Source organism: Schistocerca cancellata, chromosome 5, assembly GCF_023864275.1.
Source record: "Schistocerca cancellata isolate TAMUIC-IGC-003103 chromosome 5, iqSchCanc2.1, whole genome shotgun sequence".
In the NCBI taxonomy this organism is placed as follows: Eukaryota; Metazoa; Arthropoda; class Insecta; order Orthoptera; family Acrididae; genus Schistocerca; species Schistocerca cancellata.
This window is the reverse complement of record NC_064630.1, coordinates 332,688,992-332,699,040: the sequence shown is the minus strand read 5'-3', so window position 1 is coordinate 332,699,040 and position 10,049 is coordinate 332,688,992. Positions and strand designations below refer to the sequence as shown.

General features: G+C 41.5%; 1 protein-coding gene across 1 annotated transcript; it reads right to left on the bottom strand.

Annotated features, from left to right (window-relative positions):
• Positions 1-2,209: 2,209 nt before the first annotated feature.
• On the bottom strand, positions 2,210-3,112 carry LOC126188529 (uncharacterized). The gene has a single exon (XM_049930129.1). It carries the CDS (start codon positions 3,110-3,112, stop codon positions 2,210-2,212), a length of 903 nt encoding a protein of 300 aa, XP_049786086.1.
• Positions 3,113-10,049: the final 6,937 nt, after the last annotated feature.

Genomic DNA, 10,049 nt, shown 5'->3' with positions numbered 1-10,049 from the left:
CTTACACGAGGTATCACAACAACGTTTCACCAGGCAACGCCGGTCAACTGCTGTTTGTGTATGAGAAATCGGTTGGAAAATTTCCTCATGTCAGCACGTTGTAGGTGCCGCCACCGGCGCCAACCTTGTGTGAATGCTCTGAACAGCTAATAATTTGCATATCACAGCATCGTTTTCCTGTCTGTTAAATTTCGCGTCTGTAGCACATCATCTTCGTGGTGTAGCAATTTTAATGGCCAGTAGTTGATTTCCGAAATTGGGCCATGACGCTGTTAATTACGTGGTCGTAATGTTTTGGTCTGTCACTGAATGTACATTTGTTGGATAAACATTTATAAATCTAAAATAAAGCTTAAAATCTATCGGACGATGACACTGAAGTGGAAAATAGTTGCAGAAATACCATAATTTCTAGCTGCTTGTGGTGGTTTTACGTCGAAATATATTTCTTAAAACCTGAGGTGAACCACTTACAGAAGATTTAATGTGTGATCAATGTATGTAGTTTAGTAGGTAGCGTGAACGCACATGGAAAGAATCGGAGTAAATCCTCTTGGAAGTATTTGCTGACGGATCTCTCCTTTTAACTAGCCCTTTGTTTTCGAAACACGGAGAAGAAATGCGTAACAAGCAGTGATCTATAGAACAGTGGCGGGGCGTCTGCCGAGGGCAGAGACAGCCGAAGTACGGGGCGCCCTTCGGCCCTTTGCCGGCACTCCAGAGCGCGGGGCCCAGACACGGCTGCCGGCGGTGCGATGGTTCCGGCGCGGGCCGCGGCGCCGGTGCGGCGCTGCGCTCGCCCCTTAATGACGCGCATTCAGCGGGCCGCGTCCATTAGGCCGCCTACAGCCCATTAGCGATAACAAACTGCCTGCCTGTCTGCAGCCGCGCCGCGCCCCACCCCTCCCAGGCAGACGTCTTTACTGTGCTCTCCTCCGACGCCTTCGCAAGCATACATCTAAGCGACACCAGTTATCACCAGATCAGTATAACGACCCCAGGGAGAGCAAAAATTTATTTCTAGGAACAACTCTACGGTTAGAATATTCTTAAAAATAATGGGCCTGGCGTAATTTGCGACACGCCCTTCCATTACGTATCCGATTACGGAACAATTTCAGATAGGTATCACAAGATTTAACGAGAAGGCAATAACCTCAAATGTAAGACATCGCTATAAGTAGGGGTGGAAGATTGGTGAAACACACATTCAGCGGCGTAACTAGGCTAACTGGTACCTTTGGCAATTTTCGATATTGCCTCCCGTCCATCAGCTGTGTTAACCTCTCCCCATTTTTTAAAACTTAATCCTCAATATAGCGCACAGCTCTTCCCTTCAGCCTTGTTAGTTTCCTGTGTTTGATCGTGTCAAATCAAAACTGAAGTGTGCTTTTTTCTATTAACTGAGTATTTTAGACAAGATTAAGTCTTAAACGTATTCTCTACCTGTTTCGACAAGATATCACCATATTTTTAATTCAACACTCGAAACCAAACGAATTATTTAATGTGCAAAGGCATTGAGCTCACGATTAAATGGTTAGGAATAGTTAAATTCTGTTAAGGTATGGTACCTAGAAATCGATCATTAGTTTCTTTGATAACAAGAAACCTTAAATTGCGCTTAGTATATTCCTACAAAAAGAAAGCGCTGTAAAATTCAATTTATTAAAAATTAATCCTTCTAACGTCTTATCACAAAGATCGTGCCGTGAAAACTCGAACTTTCAGGCAAAACAATTTTTCCATTCTATCATAAATGTGTTGAGATAACGTCTGGGAGGGCACAGCTAGGAGGAACATAAACACCAGAACAAACTGTTCACTCGACTAGACAAATACTAGAGGCTAGCAGAGAAGGCTAAGTCTCCTTACACATGTAAAGTGAAGTAAGTAAATCATAAATGTGTATTTTTAACGTAACAAATTGGAATATCTCCTTACATTGGAACAGTCAAATATAATCAAATGGACATAGTTAAATTTCATGACAAAAAACTGTTTTAAGCTTATTTTTTCCATGAAAAGTTCTTGAAATAACTGTTTTCATAAAAAAAGTGGTAGCAAGACAACATAAGAAACATCAACAACACTTTCACAGCAGTGAACTGCTGACTTATATTTGTTTTATCACAAAGACTGACCCTATCTCCTGATTATTTTCTGTCCTACATATCTGCCCCCTTCCCATTTGTCTGCCATCCAAATCCTACCGTTCTTCTTCTTCTTCTTCTTCTTTGTCTTCTTCTTTGTCTTGTCGTTGTCTTCTTCTTTGTCTTGTCGTCGTCTTTTTCTTTGTCTTGTCGTCTTCTTCTTCTTTGTCTTGTCGTCTTCTTCTTCTTTGTCTTGTCGTCTTCTTCTTCTTTGTCTTGTCGTCTTCTTCTTCTTTGTCTTGTCGTCTTCTTCTTCTTTGTCTTGTCGTCGTCTTCCTCTTTGTCTTGTCGTCTTCTTCTTCTTCGTCTTGTCGTCGTCTTCTTCTTCGTCTTGCCGTCGTCTTCTTCTTCGTATTGCCGTCGTCTTCTTCTTCGTCTTGCCGTCGTCTTCTTCTTCGTCTTGCCGTCGTCTTCTTCTTCATCTTGCCGTCGTCTTCTTCTTCATCTTGCCGTCGTGTTCTTCTTCGTCTTGCCGTCTTCTTCTTCTTCGTCTTGCCGTCATCTTCTTTTTCGTCTTGCCGTCGTCTTCTTCTTCGTCTTGCTGTCGTCTTCTTCTTCGTCTTGCTGTCGTCTTCTTCTTCGTCATGCCGTCGTCTTCTTCTTCGTCTTGCCGTCGTCTTCTTCTTCATCTTGCCGTCGTCTTCTTCTTCATCTTGCTGTCGTCTTCTTCTTCGTCTTGCTGTCGTCTTCTTCTTCATCTTGCCGTCGTCTTCTTCTTTGTCTTGCCGTCGCCTTCTTCTTCGTCTTGCCATCGTCTTCTTCTTCATCTTGCCATCGTCTTCTTCTTCGTCTTGCCGTCTTCTTCTTCTTCGTCTTGCTGTCGTCTTCTTCTTCGTCTTGCCATCGTCTTCTTCTTCGTCTTGCCTTCGTCTTCTTCTTCGTCTTGCTGTCGTCTTCTTCTTTGTCTTGCCGTCGTCTTCTTCTTTGTCTTGCCGTCGTCTTCTTCTTTGTCTTGTCATCTTCATCATCTGCACCTCGTTCCCTTGTGTTTTTCTTTTACCAAATCTCGTTTTCTTGCCCGTCACAAAATAACGCTGCCACTAAACTAGCGCTTACACCATACACATACCACCTGTCGTGCACTCGATATGCCACTGCATAACCTTAAGGGGACCACACCTTGCCTATCTAACCCAAGTTAATTTAGGCAAGTATTTGACCCATTTCTGAAAAAAACTATTTGATACAAGACCTTAATATTTTTACTGTATTTTACATGATGCTAATAGTCAACTGTACTAAAATCTGCTTTATCCATTTTGTAGTTTTTAAGAAATACTTTTTTAAATTTATTAACAAAAATATTGTTTTTTCTGCAGAAAATATTGTTTTGTGAAATTCCTAATGGGGAATATTAATGAATGTAGTACCAGAGGTAACTTTTTTTAATGCAAAGTCTCTGAAAATTTCATTCATTTATCTATGATAGTTTCTGATATAATGGGGCATACACACTGAAAATTTTAGTTTGCAGGGAATTGACTTTAAATTAAAAACTTTTTAAATTTGTTACTTATAAGGGAATGGTCAGGCTTGTCATGCCGAAACATGTATTGCTTTTTTTAGCACTGGTATTTAACTGTGCAAAAGGTCCGTATGCAAAATTGAAGCTGCTGAGATGAACTGGAAGTCACCTTAAAAAAATCACGAACATGGCTGTGTTTCCTGCTTGGCGCCAGCAGTGACGGCTGGTCACCCCTGGAAATGGCGAGTCGCGAGCGTTGTGCGCGTGGTCGGGAAGTGCGGCCGTCTTATCACGGCGTTCACTAAAGAGGAATATCGCTGCTCGGTTTTGGTGGAAAGGGGAAACGAATATTCGTTTCTGTGGCATGCACGTCCTTTTAATTTCTGGTACGTATTTCGAAACATACCGTCCTGAAACTGGTTAGAGATGTGAAAGATGTTCTGTACATGTTCATCTATACTCCACAAGCCACTTTACGGTGAACATTCAATCTCCCCTCACAGGTGATGGCGAACCCTGTAAATGTTTTGCTGCTTGCCATGGAGATATACCACAGACCCCAAATGAAGCAATCAACAGAAAACACGCGTGAAAATTACGTATTGTGCGACATGGTTGTTAAACTTGTAGACGAGCATGTAAATGGCGCAGCATGTGGCTAGAAACAACTGGAACACTCGATATTGCAGACTGTGAATCTACAGACGGCGAAGACACCGACGAATGCTGCACTCATGAAGACTCTTCGAGTGATAGTGCCACGTACCATCATCAGTTATCTCCGAAAGTAACACCAGCAACTACAATTACCTTATCAGACAAAGAAAAAGCCGTGACGTATTGGTTGCACGAAAGTGGTAAGAAACGCCTACGTGTCAGTACTGTTCAAAATAAGTATCGCTTTGTGCGTTCTGAACGTGAATTGTATAGATGGAAAAAGGAAGTCGCTGGACGACGTAAGAGTCGACTGGAAATTACGACGGAGATAAATGCGCGACTTTTTGAGCTATTTACCGATGCCAGACAACAGTCATTTAGTGTCAGCGATACAACCTAGCGTGATTGGGCGTTAGAGATTGCCAACGCGATAGGCGCTAAAGAATTTACAGCTTCTCAGAGTTGGATTAGTCGCTTCAAAAGATCACATAAAACTGTGGCAAGAAAAATAACGAAATTTGTATCGAGAAACAGGTCGGAAAATGAAGTTACACAAATCGAAATGATAGAAGCTTTTCTTACGAATGCAAAAAATAAGATCGCTAGTTTTAGTGAATCGCACGTGTACAATGCAGATTAGTCAGGTTTTCAAAAAGAAATGCGTGCGAAAAGAACACTGTCATTCAAAGGGGAAAAACATATTGAGGCGATTGCGCAGTCCACGACTGCACTCACCCATTGATACACTATAATGCCCATAGTTAGTATGGATGGTTCATTGCTGCCTAAACTACATGTGTGTCTTCAAGAACTGGACGTTTTGTACCACGTGTCAAAAGAACAATGTTCTACACAAACAATCTTCTCCAGACGCATCGAAGTCTGGAAAAATGGGAAGTGAAAACGTTACACTTTTCATGCGTCATGCTTTTCTTCCGTTCTGCGGGAACAAATCTCTTCTCCTTCTAGATTTGTGGTCAGGTCATAAAAGGTCTGATTCATTAAAAGCTGTATTTCGTGCCCACCCTGACAAAGAAGTAGAGATACTTCAGATTCCACCCGGCACGACGAACGTAATTCAACCTTTAGACAGAGAATATTTCCGTCAATGAAAGGCATTTTACTGAAAACTAACAGAGAAAATTATTGTGTGCAGGTCACTGAAATTTCCTGTCTATCACCGTGACAATATTCTCAAGCTGCAATCAGTAGTACATTATCAATTTTCCTCCCCACGTTTCCAGAATTTGATTAAATTTGCGTGCACTCCTCGAAATATACTCATACTAGGCCTGATTCATTCCTAACACCAGCCCAGTTTTGTCTACGGACATCTAACAACGTCTGTGATTCGCAGAGCTGTCATAAGTCGTCTTTGCTTGTATGTTCTTGTTGCACAAAAAACCTATGTTTTGAACATTGTATCAATATTTCGCATTTTTGCGGTAATTGGACGTGTTCTAAACCGTATATTTATTTGTGTCTCTTTCATAGCTATTTGGAAAGAATGTTGTAGATAACATATCAGCCATATTTTTCAACGAATGTTTAATTATCATACGATCGCTTTCACTGGGGGAATCAGCTCTCTCACTGCTGTGGCAAGAGAGCGGCGCATAGCTAACGCCACCTTGTCCCTAGATGGCGTTGGTATAACGTAGCGAGAGAGGTCAGGGTTGTACAAGAGGCAGTTGTAAGCGCGAAAACCATGCGGCAATAATGTCTTACTTCATAAAATTGTTTACAGACTTCCAGGTCATGTCAGCAGCTAAAATTCTGCGTACAGACTTCTTGCAATGTTAACTCACAGTGGTAAAAAAAGCAACACAGGTTTCGACATGACAAGTCTGACCATTCCCTTGTTAGAGATAATTAAAATTCTCCTGCTGCATATGGTGGCCCTTCTTTGTCCTCTAGCAGGTCTTCCAGCTTCTTTTTCACCTCCGTGGATGTTTGTCTTGCTTTCTTGGCCATATTAGATGCAGACCTGTCTGCATCGGCTATCCTCATTTTATTACAATGTTGCACCCCAGTGATCATATTTTCACCACGATTAATGCCCAGCTTTTTCAGCACCCAACATTTTCCGATATTACCACAATTAAATGTAATAACAGCGTCATGAACTGCTAGTTTCATTGTATGCATGCCTACAAATACAGTTTTAGGAAGGCGGTTCCAAATTATGTTCTTGAAACATTCATTTGGGTTCTATGTCTGCCCATGCAGAGATTTCCTTAGAAGGTTAGGATGAGCCAAGTCTCTGAAAATAGGTTTAATTGCTGTAATAAAAGCAGCAGGAAGAGAATTCTGGTGAGAATAAGATTCTCCAGTTGGCTGAGCCCTACTGTATTTGCACCACGAATTTTCTCCTGATGGACACAATCCATGACATGGTTTATCAGTAGAGGACTTATGGAAGAATATAGTCCAACCGTCTCCATTCATTGCCTCCAGACTTACTTTATTTCTCCTAATCGCCTACCTATAGTATACCTGCAAGTTTTCTATTTCAGTTTTAGTTAACCGACCCTGTTCTGTCAACAATTTTCTATCTTCTAATTTTTTTCCTCTCATATAAACAGTTAGTTTTCTCAGCCTTGTTCCCAAAAGTTTTTGAACATGGCCTACACATTCTATTTTGCTAATAATGGTGTCTCCATATGGCTTACAGTTCACCACATTGCTGTATGCCTTACTGTCACCATCGCCCAAATATTTGGTGTACCATACGCCTTTTGTTTCAACGGAGCGATGAAATATTTATTGTACTACCACCACTTGTTCCTCTAAAATTAGACACACAGTTGTGTTCTTTATGTTCATTGACTATACAACATTTGTAGTATTTAGACATTATCTCCACATCTAACACTTTGCTGGTGTCTACACTCGTAGCAGTCACTACTCCATTCAGAGAAGTATGTCCTTTTTTCTGCCAACTTCAACCAAGGGCAACTGCAATATCCGAATGATGACTGGGTGTTGTGTAATGTCCTTAGGTTAGTTAGGTTTAAGTAGTTCTAAGTTCTAGGGGACTGATGACCATAGCTGTTAAGTCCTATAGTGCTCAGAGCCATTTTTTGCAATATCCGAACATCCATCATTTTCTTCCACTGCTTCCGTAGCAGCCAGTTTCATGATTTTCTACATACAGCTTTCTCTAATACTGCAGTCAGTTTTTCAAATTTATTTGTTGGTTGATGTAAGTTCATCACTGAAGAAAATGTTCTCCCTGCAGCCATGCCCTTGCCAATGGATCGTAAGGCATAAACTAATCTAGTATTGATTTCATAAGGGCCACTTACATCTGGCTTTGAAGAACTCATAAATGAAATCACTGCTGAGCATTTAGTGCAAATTAAATGCAAAGCACTTGCTAGGCCTTTTATCCCACTAGCACTCTCACAAATTTTCACACTCTGTGACTCACCACACTGTCTACATTGTACAAATTTAGAAATTTCATCTGATAATATTCTCAAATTAATAATAATTTTGCTGCAACCCTTTTCACTTACAGTAAATTCGTTGTAACTGTCTTGAAATGGTGAGAGCTTCTTTGATGATGCAAGTGTTGAAGAATTACAATTAGAAATATCGTTGCCAGGCGACATAACCTCTTGTACAGAAAGCTTTCTAAACTTGTTTCCTCTAAATTGTCGTTTCTTGAAAATGCCTTTACGTTTCGTCATCTTCAATAAACACAACAAAACACACGTAAACAAGCACTGCAAACGTACGTATAAAAACTACTCGCAATCACACTTGAACAAAACTAACCGCGTGTTTTAAAGCGTGTTGTTTACAAATTACAGGAGCAAAAAATTGCCAACCATTGCATTCCAAGGATAGCCAACACACTCGGGAGTAAAAAAATCCCTAACGTGGAACATAGGGGATATAAAAATCTAAAATATATGCAGAAAAGAGGGTGACAGAAAAGTGTGCATTGTACATAAACACACGTGGTAGGAAAATGCTCTTTAAATGCTCGAAAAAATTTTTTTCGGCACAATTCTTTTCAGAGTACTTCAATAAAACATTAATCTATCGAAATATGATGAAAACCAAAAATTATTATTTTTTTCGACCTGAACCACGGTGTGGTCCCCTTATCCCTGAAACGCGTGGAGCAAGTTTTAACCAAACTTGTACGAATGTACGAACTGGAATCCTAGCACAAAAAGTACCGTTTCTTTTTTTTGGGGGGGGGGGAGGGGGGATGGATAAGGCACCCCTTAGCATCACTGGAAGTGGGCGTGGGAAGGTGGTGACACACTAAAAGAGTCGGAAATGACAAACGCTAGTAACGTTTCCAGAAGCCTTCACAACTGTTGGCTGATTGCTGTCAGTACACTGTTATGCTCCTTCTGGCAGGATAGTGTTGGTAATGGAGTTACTTGAATGTAAGTATCTCCGCTACGCTAGATAAATAGATTAGGGAAGTCACCCGTTCCCGGCGGGGTCAGGGATTTTCTCTGCCTCGTGATGACTGGGTGTTGTGTGACGTCCTTAGGTTAGTTAGGTTTAAGCAGTTCTAAGTTCTAGGGGACTGATGACCATAGATGTTAAGTCCCATAGGGCTCAGAGCCATTTGAACCATTTGAAGTCACCCGTTTCTTGCGTCCAACGGTGTCGTTTACATTTTGTAACGCCCCATTATACACATTTGTGACATATAAAACCAACGTACTGGACCGTGAATCGAACTGTGTACTCCATCTTAAAAAAATAAAAGCCACCACAGAAAGGGCCTTGGCTAGGCGGGGCCGAACATATGCAGGGGCTGGACGAAAATCAGGTTGCTTGAATATAAATTCTGATGATACCCAAATCTGCAGATTTTGCTGTTGTATTTGACTACGAACTGCACCCGTGCAATATCCACAGTACGTTGCAAGTGTCAGTCGCGGTCAGAACAGTGTTCTATGTGGATGTGAGTACATAATGTCCGAGCAAAGTGGCATGTAGCTGAAAAAGTTTCATGACCTTTCCGTTGGCAAAACACGCCGGCATAGTCCCCCACACAGATCTCAGAGAGAGGACAGCCAGGGAGAGATGAGCAGAAGAGAAAATTTGAATAACCAACGAAAGGATAACGTTCTACGAGTCGAGGCGCGGACTGTCGGAGTTCGAACGTGATAGGGAAGCTAGAAAATCTGAAAGTGGAAACGCAAAGGTTCAGTCTAGATATAGTGGGGTTCAGTGAAGTGAAATGGAAAGAAGACAAGGATTTCTGGTCAGACGAGTATAGTGTAATATCCACACGAACAGAAAATGGTATAACGCGAGTAGGATTTGTTATGACTAGGAAGGTAGGGCGGAGACTATGTTACTTTGAACAGTAGTGATAGTTTTCCTTATCGGAATAGATAGCAAATCAACACCGACGACGATAGTTCATGTGTAGAGGCCAGTGATGCAAGATGAATATGAAGAGACAAAGAGAGTATATGAGCGTATTTCACGCATAGTGCAGCACATAAAGGGAGATCAAAATGTAATACTTATAGCTGGGGGGGGGGGGGGGTTGAGATGCGGTTGCGGGGGAAGGAGTAGAAGTTAGCGACAGCGAATACTCTGTTTAAGAAGCACGAGAGGAGGAGGTATACTTGGAAAAGGCCGGGAGATACGGGAAGATTTCAGTTAGATTACATCATGGTCAGGCAGAGTTTCCCAAATCAGACACTGGACTGTAAGACATACCTAGGAGCAGAGGTAGACTCAGATCACAATTTAGTAGTCTTGAAGAGTAGGCTCAAGCTTAAGAG